Source organism: Eubalaena glacialis, chromosome 2 (assembly GCF_028564815.1).
Source record: "Eubalaena glacialis isolate mEubGla1 chromosome 2, mEubGla1.1.hap2.+ XY, whole genome shotgun sequence".
Classification (NCBI taxonomy): domain Eukaryota; kingdom Metazoa; phylum Chordata; class Mammalia; order Artiodactyla; family Balaenidae; genus Eubalaena; species Eubalaena glacialis.
Window position 1 is genome coordinate 100,295,532 of NC_083717.1, and position 15,454 is coordinate 100,310,985.

Below are 15,454 nucleotides of genomic sequence, written 5' to 3' on the forward strand. Positions count from 1 at the left end.
TGTGTGCCTCATTATATATTGGATTTTCTAATTTTGTTATTTAGAACAGACTTAAAGTCAGTGTAAAAGTAATTTATTCAGTATTTAATTTATTTATATCAGACTATATATCATGTTGAGTACATAAAATTAAGTCAACACAGTCTTATAAGAAATTATATTTTGGCATTTTATTTTTGATTGAGTGAAAACTAAGATTAAATTACTGAATTTTGCCTAATATCATAATTAATCTTTTACCTTTTTTAAGGAATTGGTCAAGGTGTTCCTGTGGTGGCACTTATATTTGAGGGTGGGCCAAACGTTATCCTCACAGTTTTAGAATACCTTCAGGAAAGTCCTCCTGTTCCAGTCGTCATATGTGAAGGAACAGGCAGGGCTGCAGATCTACTAGCATATATTCATAAACAAACAGAAGAAGGAGGGTAAGTGTATGATTACAACATATTTTTAATAATTTTATGTAAAGAGGCTGTGGTTTTTAGAATATTAGATTCATTTCAGTGTTTTATCAACATGAAAATACCTTCTTAAGTCTTGAGGAAATAGCCTGTCTGATACATTATTGGAATGAATTAAAATATAAGTCTTTGTAGTAGACAATTTTCAAAGATCTGTTAAACATACAGAGGCACGTATCTTTTGACCCAACAGTTCCATTTCTGATAATTGTTCCTACAAATGTTCTTGCACACATGTGAAATAGCATATATAAAGTTACTCAATACAGTGTGGTTTGTAACAGTAAAAGATTGGAACAAAAGAGAACATTTATATCAAGGGGACTAGATAAATAACTTATGGTACATCTGCACAACGGAGTAGTTTGTAGTTACATAAGGTTTTAATCTGTATACTAGATTTGGAAAGATTACCAAAATATATATGTAAAAAAAAGGAAAATGTACAGTAACATGTATATTATGGCACCTTTTATGTAGGAAAAAAGAAAAGGAGATAATTGTATGTATTGAAAGAGATCCTCAAAAGTTATACAAAGTAATAGTGTTTCTTGAAAGCAGTTGAGATGGAATGGCCGATGGAAGACAGTGGGAAAGACACGTTCACTATGAATTTTCACAGGTTTATATTTTATATTATATCATATTTTTGAGCCATGTAAATATATTCCATATTGAGAAAAAGAGATAAAAATGCAAATGTGCTGATATTTAACACATTTTGTTAAAATACTGCTTTTTACACCATAATATCTTAAAATTATCTTTATACAATATCTTACGTGATAAGATATTGTATAACTGATAACATTAACACATGCCTTGTAAAAAAAATTAGAAATAATTCAAAGAGAAAAATCACTCCATTCCGTTTTCCACCCTTATGACTTATAGTGGGAGTCTAATGAAGGAGAAAATTTCACTCAGGGTCAAGTATTTAATATTAATACAGTATCTTTAAATGTCTTGCCTGGATCCACTAGGACTTGATATTAAATTCTGCAAGTAATGGAATTTGAAATCAGTGGATTGAGTTATGTTTCCTCTTACTTCAGGAATCTTCATGATGCAGCAGAGCCTGATATTATTTCAACCATCAAAAAGACATTTAACTTTGGCCAGAGTGAAGCAGTTCATTTATTTCAAACACTGATGGAATGTATGAAAAGAAAGGAGCTCGTGAGTAGATTTCACAGAATAAGCCTTTTTTTAAAAAAAATAAATTTATTTATTTATTTTGGCTGCTTTGGGTCTCCGTTGCTGTGTGCGGGCTTTCTCTAGCTTCAGCGAGTGGGGGCTACTCTTTGTTGTGGTGAGTGGGCTTCTCATTGAGGTGGCTTCTTTTGTTGCGGAGCACGGGCTCTAGGCACACGGGCTTCAGTAGCTGTGGCACGTGGGCTCAGTAGTTGTGGCACACGGGCCCTAGAGCACAGGCTCAGTAGTTGTGGCGCACGGGCTTAGTTGCTCTGCAGCATGTGGGATCTTCCCGGACCAGGGCTCGAACCTGTGTCCCCCTGCATTGGCAGGTGGATTCTTTTTTTTTTTAAAACATCTTTATTGAAGTATAATTGCTTTACAATGGTGTGTTAGTTTCTGCTTTATAACAAAGTGAATCAGTTATACATATACATATGTTCCCATATCTCTTCCCTCTTGCATCTCCCTCCCTCCCACCCTCCCTATCCCACCCCTCTAGGTGGTCACAAAGCACCGAGCTGATCTCCCTGTGCTATGCGGCTGCTTCTCACTAGCTATCTATTTTACATTTGGTAGTGTATATATGTCCATGACACTCTCTCACCCTGTCACATCTCACCCCTCGCCCTCCCCATATCCTCAAGTCCATTCTCTAGTAGGTCTGTGTCTTTATTCCCGTCTTGCCACTAGGTTCTTCATGACTTTTTTTTTTTTCCCTTAGATTCCATATATATGTGTTAGCATACTGTATTTCTTTTTCTCTTTCTGACTTACTTCACTCTGTATGACAGACTCTAGCTCCATCCACCTCATTACAAATACCTCCATTTCATTTCTTTTTATGGCTGAGTAATATTCCATTGTATATATGTGCCACATCTTCTTTATCCATTCATCCGATGATGGACATCTAGGTTGCTTCCATGTCCTGGCTATTGTAAACAGAGCTGCAATGAATATTTTGGTACATGACTCTTTTTGAATTATGGTTTTCTCAGGGTATATGCCCAGTAGTGGGATTGCTGGGTCGTATGGTAGTTCTATTTTTAGTTTTTTAAGGAACCTCCATACTGTTCTCCATAGTGGCTGTATCAGTTTACATTCCCACCAACAGTGCAAGAGTGTTCCCTTTTCTCCACACCCTCTCCAGCATTTATTGTTTCTAGATTTTTTGATGATGGCCATTCTGACCGGTGTGAGATGATACCTCATTGTAGATTTGATTTGCATTTCTCTAATGATTAATGATGTTGAGCATTCTTTCATGTGTCTGTTGGCAATCTGTATATCTTCTTTGGAGAAATGTCTATTTAGGTCTTCTGCCCATTTTTGGATTGGGTTGTTTGTTTTTTTGTTATTGAGCTGCATGAGCTGCTTGTAAATCTTGGAGATTAATCCTTTGTCAGTTGCTTCATTTGCAAATATTTTCTCCCATTCTGAGGGTTGTCTTTTGGTCTTGTTTATGGTTTCCGTTGCTGTGCAAAAGCTTTTAGGTTTCATTAGGTCCCATTTGTTTATTTGTGTTTTTATTTCCATTTCTCTAGGAGCTGGGTCAAAAAGGATCTTGCTGTGATTTATGTCGTAGAGTGTTCTGCCTATGTTTTCCTCTAAGAGTTTTATAGTGTCTGGCCTTACATTTAGGTCTTTAATCCATTTTGAGTTTATTTTTGTGTATGGTGTTAGGGAGTGTTCTAATTTCATTCTTTTACATGTAGCTGTCCAGGTTTCCCAGCACCACTTACTGAAGAGACTGTCTTTTCTCCACTGTATATGCTTGCCTCCTTTATCAAAGATAAGGTGACCATATGTGCGTGGGCTTATCTCTGGGCTTTCTATCCTGTTCCATTGATCTATATTTCTGTTTTTGTGCCAGTACCAAACTGTCTTGATTACTGTAGCTTTGTAATATAGTCTGAAGTCAGGGAGCATGATTCCTCCAGCTCCATTTTTCGTTCTCAAGATTGCTTTGGCTATTCGGGGTCTTTTGTGTTTCCATACAAATTGTGAAATTTTTTGTTCTAGTTCTGTGAAAAATGCCAGTGGTAGTTTGATAGGGATTGCATTGAATCTGTAGATTGCTTTGGGTAGTAGAGTCATTTTCACAATGTTGATTCTTCCAATCCAGGAACATGGTATATCTCTCCATCTATTTGTATCATCTTTAATTTCTTTCATCAGTGTCCTATAATTTTCTGCATACAGGTCTTTTGTCTCCTTAGGTAGGTTTATTCCTAGATATTTTATTCTTTTTGTTGCAGTGGTAAACGGGAGTGTTTTCTTAATTTCACTTTCAGATTTTTCATCATTAGTATATAGGAATGCAAGAGATTTCTGTGCATTAATTTTGTATCCTGCTACTTTACCAAATTCATTGATTAGCTCTAGTAGTTTTCTGGTAGCATCTTTAGGATTCTCTATGTATAGTATCATGTCATCTGCAAACAGTGACAGCTTTACTTCTTCTTTTCTGATTTGGATTCCTTTTATTTCTTTTTCTTCTCTGATTGCTGTGGCTAACACTTCCAAAACTATGTTGAATAATAGTGGTGAGAGTGGGCAACCTTGTCTTGTTCCTGATCTTAGTGGAAATGGTTTCAGTTTTTCACCATTGAGGACAATGTTGGCTGTGGGTTTGTCATATATGGCCTTTATTATGTTGAGGAAAGTTCCCTCTGTGCCTACTTTCTACAGGGCTTTTATCATAAATGGGTGTTGAATTTTGTCGAAAGCTTTCTCTGCATCTATTGAGATGATCATATGGTTTTTCTCCTTCAATTTGTTAATATGATGTATCACGTTGATTGATTTGCGTATATTGAAGAATCCTTGCATTCCTGGAATAAACCCCACTTGATCATGGTGTATGATCCTTTTGCTGTGCTGTTGGATTCTGTTTGCTAGTATTTTGTTGAGGATTTTTGTATCTATGTTCATCAGTGATATTGGCCTGTAGTTTTCTTTCTTTGTGACATCTTTGCCTGGTTTTGGTATCAGGGTGATGGTGGCCTCGTAGAATGAGTTGGGGAGTGTTCCTCCCTCTGCAATATTTTGGAAGAGTTTGAGAAGGATAGGTGTTAGCTCTTCTCTAAATGTTTGATAGAATTCGCCTGTGAAGCCATCTGGTCCTGGGCTTTTGTGTGTTGGAAGATTTTTAATCACAGTTTCAATTTCAGTGCTTGTGATTGGTCTGTTCATGTTTTCTATTTCTTCCTGGTTCAGTCTCGGCAGGTTGTGCATTTCTAAGAATCTGTCCATTTCTTCCAGGTTGTCCATTTTATTGGCATAGAGTTGCTTGTAGTAATCTCTCATGATCCTTTGTATTTCTGCAGTGTCAGTGGTTACTTCTCCTTTTTCATTTCTAATTCTATTGATTTGAGTCTTCTCCCTTTTTCTCTTGATGAGTCTGGCTAATGGTTTATCAATTTTGTTTATCTTCTCAAAGAACCAGCTTTTAGTTTCATTGATTTTTGCTATTGTTTCCTTCATTTCTTTTTCATTTATTTCTGATCTGATCTTTATGATTTCTTTCTTTCTGCTAGCTTTGGGGGTTTTTTGTTCTTCTTTCTCTAATTGCTTTAGGTGCAAGGTTAGGTTGTTTATTCGAGATGTTTCCTGTTTCTTGATGTAGGCTTGTATTGCTATAAACTTCCCTCTTAGAACTGCTTTTGCTGCACAGGTGGATTCTTAACCACTGCGCCACCAGGGAGGCCCAGAATAAACCTTTTTATTTCATTCAAAGTACATTCTAAATTGGATAAATGCTTTTTAATTAATTAATTAATTTTTGGCTGCTCCCCATGGCTTATGGTATCTTAGTTCCCTGACCAGGGATTGAACCCAGGCCCTCTGCAGTGAAAGCATGGAGTCCTAACTACTGGACCTCCAGAGAATTCCCAATTGGAGAAATACTTTTTTAAAAACTTCGGATTTAAAATTTTAAAATCTTTTCTAACCATGTAAAGATGTCATTTATAATTTTGTTCAAGCTAAGAGATAGCATAGAAGGATTATAGTTTTTTTTTTTTAATTTATTTATTTTATTTATTTATTTATTTTGGCTGTGTTGGGTCTTTGTTGCTGCGCGCAGGCTCCCTCTAGTTGCGGTGAGCGGGGGCTACTCTTCGTTGCGGTGCGCGGGCTTCTCATTGTGGTGGCTTCTCTTGTTGTGGAGCAGGGGCTCTAGGTGCGCAGGCTTCAGTAGTTGCGGCATGCGGGCTCAGTAATTGTGGCTCACGGGCTCTAGAGCACAGGCTCAATAGTTGTGGCGCACGGGCTTAGTTGCTCCGCGGCATGTGGGATCCTCCCGGACCAGGGGTTGAACCCGTGTCCCCTGCATTGGCAGGCGGATTCTTAACCACTGCGCCACCTGGGAAGCCCCTAGAATATAGTTTTTATATGGTGTTGAGACAGGTATTACACTTCTATTTTTGGAAAAGTTTCATAACTAAGCCTCAGTAGATTATGTCCAGGATCAAGGAAGAACTCTAAAGAGTTATTATTGGCTTCTCTAAAATATATTTGGAGGAAAAAACTCTATTTTCCTCTGAGTGAGTGCTCAAATTAAAGATCAGTGCTGCTTCACTATTGATACTTTGTGTAAAATAGATAACTAATGAGAACCTGCTGTATAGTATAGCACAGGGAACTCTACTCAGTGCTTTGTGGTGACCTAAATGAGAAGGAAATCCCAAAAGAGAGGGGATATTTGTATACATATAGCTGATTCACTTTGCTGTACATTATAAACTAACACAATATTGTAAAGCAATTATACTCCAATAAAAAAAAAATAGAGACCAGTGTTGCTTAATTTCAGTCATCTAGACATGGGCTTCAGTTTACAGAGACAAATATTTTAACAATTCTCTAAGTAGGTGGATGATAACATGGTTTGATTTGCTGTTTTCTTTCATGTATTTCATTTTTGTATACTATGAAATGAAGTTAGTTGAAAAATTTGTATTGGGGTTATAACAATAGACTTTTATTTTATGAAAAGGTTATTAAATGAAAACCTCTATCTAATGGTATTATGTTTCAAATTTTAAATAAATTTCCAGTAAAAGGATTCAACAAAACATTTCTCATTCAAGAACACGTATATTTACTTGAACTGAGTAAATGTACACTCTGCAGAAGAAACAGCAGGATTTACTCAGATTAGTAATCTATAGCCTTAGCTCATAAATTGCTTATTCTAGTAATGGACATAAAATATATTAAAAAATGAATATAATATGAAACCAAACATTTTGCATATACTTGAATTTTATTTATTTTATAATTTTTTTAAAATTTATAACTTATTTTTGGCTGTGTTGGGTCTTCGTTGCTGCGTGTGGGCTTTCTCTACTTGCGGTGAGTGGGGGCTACTCTTCGTTGCAGTGTGTGGGCTTCTCATTGCGGTGGCTTCTCTTGTTGCGGAACACAGGCTCTAGGCACTCAGGCTTCAGTAGTTGTGGCACGTGGGCTCAGTAATTGTGGCTCACGGGCTCTAGAGCACAAGCTCAATAGTTGTGGTGCCTGGGCTTAGATGCTCCGCGGCATGTGGGATCTTCCTGCACCAGGAATCAAACCCGTGTCCCCTGCATTGGCAGGTGGATTCTTAACCACTGTGCCACCTGGGAAGTCCCTACTTGAACTTTATTTGGTAAATGATACAAATTCTTTACTTTTCTGTGTTTTGATTGTAATGAAATTATTTCTGACCCAAAAAAACTATATCTGCCAAGTAGTTTGCAGTTACTTTGTGATTTATATGCCTTACGTCTTAGCTTATAAAATATAAAGGCATAATATTATGAATTGATCTTTAAATAGATTACTGTTTTCCACATTGGATCAGATGAACATCAAGATATAGATGTAGCAATACTTACTGCGCTGCTTAAAGGTAAGACTTAAAATTTATTTGTTAGATCTTTCATTTATAGTGTTTTTATATGTTAGGATTTTTTAATTTGACTAAATGTTTGATAACTGAATTTTTCAATAGTTTTTCTTTGAAAAGGACACAGTGTTCACTTTCTTTGACAAATTTGCTTTTGTTTTTAATCTTATAACTTTTTTAAAAGTTCATACCAGGATTTATGCCATTAGACCTGTTTAATTATCCTGTTAAGAATGTGTCAAACATGTCACATTTTTAATTGGCTAAAAAATAAGTGTTTAAAAGTAATAGAGTATTAGTTAATAGAAATTAAGGATAGCATTCTTAAATGTGCTATTTTCATTAGGAAGGAAAATTTGGAAAGAAAACTAATGGTATCTTCTAGGACTAAGGGGTTAATGCACACGCAGTTGAATTGTTTTCCTCTCATTATCTTTCCAAAGACATCTAACTGATAAGACAAACAATACTATAGTGAAAAATCTTTTCAAAAATTAGAAACTAAAATGTTGTTCCATCTGAGTACCTGAAAGTCCAAGTATGCAGTGAGGTGGCAGAAGCAGAGCAAGAGGGCACTGTCTTATCATTCACAAGAATTTCCCAAATATTAGACCACAATGAATTGCCAATAGATCAGACATTTGAAAAATACTATAATAAAATATAACATATTTACATCATCTGAGAATAAGAGATCATAAGTAATAGGAAGCCCAGAAACCATAAAGGGAAAGATCAGTAAATGCGATTGCATAAAAATAAAAAATAAAAAGAGAGCACCTAATATTTGCTGTATACTTTCTGTGTACTAGCTACTGTGCTTTAGTGGTTTATGTTGTTTACCCTTGTGACAGCCCTAAGAGGAAGATTTCCTATCATTTTCCTCATTTTATAGATGAGAAAACTAAGAACAGGAACGTGGAAGGATCACAAAAAGGTGTTGTAAATTAGTAACAAAAAGATGAATACCTCATGGAAAAATGAGTCAAAATTTAAGTAAAAGATTTTAGCAGAATACAAATGCTTGGGGGAAATGTGGAAATGATGGAAAGATGTTATAATTTTTAAAAAAACATAAATTAAAAAAAAAAAAAAGAAGCTTTTTATCCTCCTACTGGGTATTTGTATACTCCTGATGGATGGTATAACCTTTCTGGAATATATTTTGGCAGTGTATCAAAAGCTTTAAATTATATACCCTTCTACACAGCAGTTTGGCTGCTACAGATTCATCCTGTTAAATATGTGCACAAAGATACACTCACCAGAAAATTCAAAATAACGTGAAATGTCCACTAGTTAGAATATTTGTTGAATAAATTTTAGTTCACCTTTAAAAGGTATTTATATATATATAAGGTACATCTATATGTACTGTTATTGAAAACTAAATACGATACATAAAGCAGGCTGAGTATTTTGTATAGTTTGACCTACTTTTGCATAAACAATTAAAAGTATATATATGAAATTATATATGCACAGAAAACACCTGTAAGTATATTTTTCATAATATTAACAGTCAATACTATCGCTCTGATAGAAACAGATCATCTTTCTTTTCTATTCATTCTTGTGCATTCTGAATTGTTTGCAATGGATGAGGCTGTGTCTTTTCTATAGTTGGAAAATAAAAGTCCTCAACCCTGGGGTAACCTTATGTTTCTGAGGCAGGCTACCTCTGAATAGTGACTAACACCAGCTGTGTAAGTTAATTAAAGGGGAAGGGGGAGAATTCATAAGTGTTCATATTTTTATGGAGATAAATTAATTGAACTTGTCGACTGTTTTCTTTATTCGATTAGGCACTAATGCATCTGCATTTGACCAGCTCATCCTTACATTGGCATGGGATAGAGTTGACATTGCCAAAAATCATGTATTTGTTTATGGACAGCAGTGGCTGGTATGTAAATAATCTATATAAACAGTGTAATTAAATTAAGCTAAGTTAATAACAAAGTATTTGCTGAAACTGTGACCTAACTTGACATTTGCCTGTCAGTCAAAAGTGCAGACTTAACTGTAGCTAAACATTTCTGCAACATTCAGATCCATTTAGGATTTAATAAGTTCTATTTGCCTCTTGATAAAAACTGTGTTTTTTATAGGGTAGAGATCTTTAAAAATCCTGTAACTGAAAAATGTTTTAGAAATAGTGCTCTTTGCATCTGTGTTTGTCAGGAATGTTGGCCTGTAATTTTCTTTTCTTCTGGAGTCCTTGTCTGGTTTTGGTATCAGAGTAATGCTGGACTCATAAAATGAGTTTGGAAGAGTTTGAGAAGGATTGGTATTAGTTCTTTGAATGTTTGGTTAAATTCACCAGTGAAGCTGTCTGGTCCTTACTAGTAATCAGACTGTTCAGAATTTCTATTTCATCATGATTTGGTCTTGATAGGTTGTATGTTTCTAGGAACTTATCTGTTTCTTCTAGGCTGTCCAGTTTGTTGGCATGTAATTGTTCATATTAACCTCTTAATGATCCTTTGTATTTCTGTGGTATCAGTTGTAACATCTGTTTCATTTTTGATTTTATTTATTTGAGTCCTCTCTTTTTTTTCTTCCTGAGTCTAGCTAAGGGTTTGTCAATTTTATCTTTTCAGAGAACTAGCTCTAGTTTCATTCTAGTTGTCTTTTCAATCTCTGTTTCATTTATATCTGTTCTAATTTTTGTTACTTTCTTCCTTCTACTAACTTTGAGTATGGTTTGTTCTTCTTTTTCTGGTTTCTTGAGGTGTAAAGTTAGGTTATTTGAGACTTTTCTTGTTTTTTGAGGTAGGCATTTATCGCTGTGAACTTCCCTGTTGGAACTGCTTTTGCTGCATCCCACAAATTTTGGTATGTTATATTTCCATTTTTGTTTTTCTCAAGGTACTTTTTATTTATTTTTTTGGCTGCGTTGGGTCTTTGTTGCTGTGCGCGGGCTTTCTCTGGTTGCGGCAAGTGGGGTCTACTCTTCGTTGCGCTGTGTGGGCTTCTCATTGCAGTGGCTTCTCTTGTTGCGGAGCACGGGCTCTAGGCACATGAGCTTCAGTAGTTGTGGCATGCGGGCTCAGTAATTGTGGCACGAGAGCTCTAGAGTGCAGGCTCAGTAGTTATGGCGCACGGGCTTAGTTGCTCTGTGGCATGTGGGATCTTCCCGGGCCAGGGCTCGAACACGTGTCCCCTGCATTGGCAGGCGGATTCTTAACCACTGCGCCATCAGGGAAGCCCTCTCAAGATACTTCTTAATTTCTCTTTTGATTTCTTCTTTGACCCATTGGTTGTTGAGTAGTATGTTGTTTGGTCTTCATGTATTTATGAATTTTCCAGTTTTCTTTGTGTAATTTCTATTTTCATACCATTGTGGTCAGAAAAGATGCTTGATATGATTTCAGTCTTCTTAAATATATTAAGACTTGTTTTGTGGTCTAACATGGTCTATCGTGCAAAATTTTCCTTGTGCACTTGAGAAGAATGTGTATTCTCTTGCTTTTGGGTGGTACGTTCTGTATATCTGTTAAGTCCATTGGTCTAATGTGTCATATAAGGCTGATGTTTTCTTACTGATTTTCTGTCTGGATGATCTATCCACTGATGTAAGTGGGTGTTAAAGTCCCCTATTATTTTGTATTGCTGTCTGTTTCTCCCTTTAAGACTGTTAATATTTGTTTTATGTATTTATATGCTCCTATGATGGGTACATAAATATTTACATATATTTTATCTTCTTGTTGAATTGACCCCTTTATCATTATGTGCCATCCATCTTTGTTTCTTATTACAGTCTTTTTTTTAAACTCTATTTTGTCTGATATAAGTAAGCTTTCTTTTGGTTTCCATTTGCATGGAATATCCTTTTCCATTTCTTCACTTTCAGTCTATATGTGTGTCTTTACATCTAAAGTGAGTCTCTTGTAGGCAGCATATAGATAGGTCTTGTGTTTTTATCCGTTCAGCTACTCTGTGTCTTTGAATTGTTGAGTTTAGTCCATTTATTTGTAAAATAATTATTATAAGTATGTACTTACTGATATTTTGTTAATTGTTTTCTGGCTGTTTTTGTAGTTCCATTCTGTTCCTTTTTTTTCTCTCTCTTGCTCTCTTCTTTTGTGATTTGATGACTTTAGTAATATGCTTATATTTTTTTCTCTTTGTCTTTTGTGTATTTACTATAGGTTTTTGCTTTGTGTTTACCATGTGTTACATATAATAACTTATATCTATAATGTCTATTTTATGTTGATAAGCACTTGTTTGATCCCATTCTAAATCTCAACATTTTTATATTCCCCTTTCCTGTTTTCTGTTTTTCATGTCACAGTTTACATCTTTTTACCTCGAGTATCCCTTAACTAATTATCATAATCATGGCTATTTTTACTACTTTTGTCTTTCAACCTTTATTCTAACTTCGTAAGTGATTAATCTACTATTTTTACTATATATTTACCTTTTCAGTGAGGTTTCTTTCATATGTTTTCTTGTTACTAATTACCACCCTTTCTTTTCAGCTTAAAAGAAGCTCCTTTAACATTTCTTGAAAGGCTGGTTTAGTGGTAATCAACCCCTTTAGCTTTTGCTAGTTTGGAAAAGTCTTTCTCTCTTTCAATTCAGAATAAGAATTTTTGCCAGGTAGAGTATTCTTGGTTGGAAGTTTTTTCTTTCTGTACTTTGAATATATCATGCCACTCCCTTCTGGCCTGCAAAGTTTCTGCTGAAAAATATGCTGATAGTCTTATGGAGGTTCCCTTCTATGTAACAAGTTGTTTTTCTCTTGCTGCTTTTAATATTCTTTCCTTGTCTTTAACTTTTGGCATTTCAATTATGTGTCTTGGTGTGGGTCTCTATAGGTTCACCTTATTTGAAACTCTCTGAGCTTCCTGTATCTGGATGTCTGTTTTCTTCCCCAGGTTAGGGAAGTTTCAGCCATTATTTCTTCAAATACAGTTTCTGCCCCTTTGTCTCTCTCTTCTTCTGGGAACCCTAAAATGTATCAGTCCATTTGATGTTGTCCCATAAGTCCCTTAAGCTAACTTCACTTTTTTAAAAGTTCTTTTTGCTACTGTGGGTCAGTTACACTGCCTTGTCTCCAAGTTGACAGATCCTTTCTTCTGCTTCATCTAGTCTGCTCTTGAACCCTGTTAGTGTATTTTTCAGTTCAGTTTTTTATTCTTCAGCTCTGTGACTTCTATTTGGTACTTTCTTAGATTTTCCATCTCTTTGTTGAAGTTCTCACTGTGTTCATTCTTTTCCACAGTTCGGTGAGAATCATTATAATAATTACTTTGAACTCTTTATCAGGTAAATTACTTATCTCCATTTCATTGAGGTTTTTCCCTGAGGTTTTATCTTGTTCTTTCATTTGGAACATATTTCTCAGTTTCTCCATTTTACTTGACTGTGTTTTGGTTTCTATACAGTAGATGAAATACCCACCTCTTCCAGTCTTGAAGAAGTAGCCTTGTATAGGGGATGAGCCTTGTCAATCAACCTTGACTCAGCTTTTTGTTCTCTCTCAAACCTTTCTGCTTGTTCAAGCAACGTATTGTATTTTTACTAGCTCCCAGTAGTTGAGAATGTGCAGTTACCTATCAGTGTCCCTAAGGGGAGTATTTCAGCATCCAGATTCAGACTGACTGGAATCCAGACCCTCAGACAACAGCTTTTGAAAATCTTCAACAGAATATTTAGGAAACTGAATTCAACAATACTTTTAAAGGACCATATACCATAATCAAGTGGGATTTATTCCGGAGATCTGCAAATCAGTCAACGTGATATATTATCACATTAAGAAAAACAATGATAAAAATCATATAATCAACTCAGTGGATACAGAAAAAGCATTTCACATGATTCGATATCCATTTATGATAAACACTCTCAACAAAGCAGGTATAGAGGGAATGCACCTCAACATAATAAAGGCATACAGCTAACATCATACTCAATGGTGAAGAGTTGAAAGCTTTTCCTCTAAGATCAGGAACAAGACAAGGATGCCCACTCTTGCTACTTTTATTCAGCATAGTATTGGAAGCCCTAGCCACAGCAGTTAGGCAGGAAAAAATAATAAAAGGCATCTAAATTGGAAAGGAAGAAATAAAACTGTCACTCTTTGCTGATGACATGATACTATGTGTAGAAAACCCTAAAGACTTCACCGAAAAACTGTTAGAACTAATAAATGAGTTCAGCAAAGTTGTAGGATACAAAATAAATATGCATAAATTTGTTGTGTTTCTATACACTAATAACAAAATATCTGAAAGAGAAATTAAGAAAACAGTCCCACTTGCAATTGCATCAAAAAGAATAAATTACCTAGGAATAAATTCAACCAAGGAGGTGAAAGATCTGTGAACTGAAAACTATAATATGTTGATGAAAGAAATTGAAGAAGATACAGAGAAATGGAAAGATATTTTGTGCTTATTAATTGGGAGAATCAGTATTGCTAAAATGTCTATACTACCCAAAGCAATCTACAGATTCCGTGCAATCTCTATCAAAATTCCAATGGCATTTTTCACAGAAATAGAACAAGCAATTCTAAAATTTGTATGGAACCACAAAAGATCCTGAATAGCCAAAACAATCTTGAGAAAGAAGAACAAAGCTGGATGCATTATGCTTCCTGATTTCAAACTGTGTCACAAAGCTATGGTAACTTAAACAGTATGGTATTGGCATAAAAATAGATAAATAGGTCAGTGGAACAGAATAGAGAGCCCAGAAATAAACTCATGCACATATCAATTTACGACAGAGTAGTCAAGAATATACAATGGGAGAAGGACAGTGTTTTCAATTATTGATGTTGGGAAAACTGGACAGCCACATGCAGAAGACTGAAACTTGACCACTGTCTTATACCACACACAAAAATTAATTCAAAATGGATTAAAGACTTGAACATAAGACCTGAAACCATAAAACTTTTAAAAGAAAACATAGGTAGTAAGATCCTTGACATAGGTTTTGGTGATGATTTTTTTAATTAACCAGACTAATACAGGAATGTTATTGTTGGTAACTTAAAATCCATGGGGAACAGAAGAACACCCCTTACAAGTACAGGATAAGAAAAGAAAGGAGAGAGGACCAACTGAGCAATAGAGTAAATGTTGTTAATGTTAGAATAAGTTAATAACAAATCAGATTTGTATGTAATACGAGAAAGTAGGAGATAATCTTAACTAAAATAGGAATAACATACCATGATAAATTACAGGCTGTTAATATATGAGAAGTTGAATAAGTATTACATTCTTATAAGTTAGTTGTGCCTTGTGTTTAAGTGCAATGCCAAAATATTTTCCTTGTTATGAAATAGAACTGAGTGGTGAAAAAAAAAATGACAGAAAACATATCTGCCCTCTGATCATCATCCGTCATGCATAAGGCATGTATTTAGTCTGTATACTAAAAAGATTTTGGAGACCCTATCCTTTGCAAAGTAATGGAAATCAAGGGTAGATTGGGTAAAGAAATGGTAATAGAAACTGCTATAGAGAAGTTGTATAGTTGTATGGTAAACTTCTGAAGACAATAAAGATTAGAAAACAAAAGGTGAAAAAACCCAATGATTTTTTTTTAATGTATTTCTTTTATTTATTTATTTTTGGCTGCGTTGGGTCTTTGTTGCTGCACACGGGCTTTCTCTAGTTGCCGGGAGTGGAGGCTACTGTTCGTTTGCCACGCACAGCCTTCTCATTGCGGTGGCTTCTCTTGTTGCAGAGCACGGGCTCTAGGCACGCGGGCTCAGTAGCTGTGGCTCATGGGCTCTAGAGTGCAGGCTCAGTAGTTGTGGCGCACAGGCTTAGTTGCTCTGCGGCATGTGGGATCTTCCCAGACCAGGGCTCGAACCCGTGTCCCCTGCATTGGCAGACGGATTCTTAACTGCTGCGCCACCAGGGAAGCC

The 15,454-nt window shown here is 35.6% G+C and overlaps 1 protein-coding gene across 1 annotated transcript in view; it reads left to right on the forward strand.

Annotated features, from left to right (window-relative positions):
* The window catches only part of TRPM7 (transient receptor potential cation channel subfamily M member 7), a 115,279-nt gene that overhangs the window by 38,058 nt on the left and 61,767 nt on the right, over nucleotides 1–15,454 (forward strand). Inside the window, exons 8-11 of the mRNA XM_061180320.1 lie at nucleotides 251–425; nucleotides 1,517–1,640; nucleotides 7,479–7,551; nucleotides 9,354–9,454. Coding sequence (XP_061036303.1) covers nucleotides 251–425; nucleotides 1,517–1,640; nucleotides 7,479–7,551; nucleotides 9,354–9,454 — 473 coding nt within the window. The remainder of the gene's footprint in view (nucleotides 1–250; nucleotides 426–1,516; nucleotides 1,641–7,478; nucleotides 7,552–9,353; nucleotides 9,455–15,454) is intronic.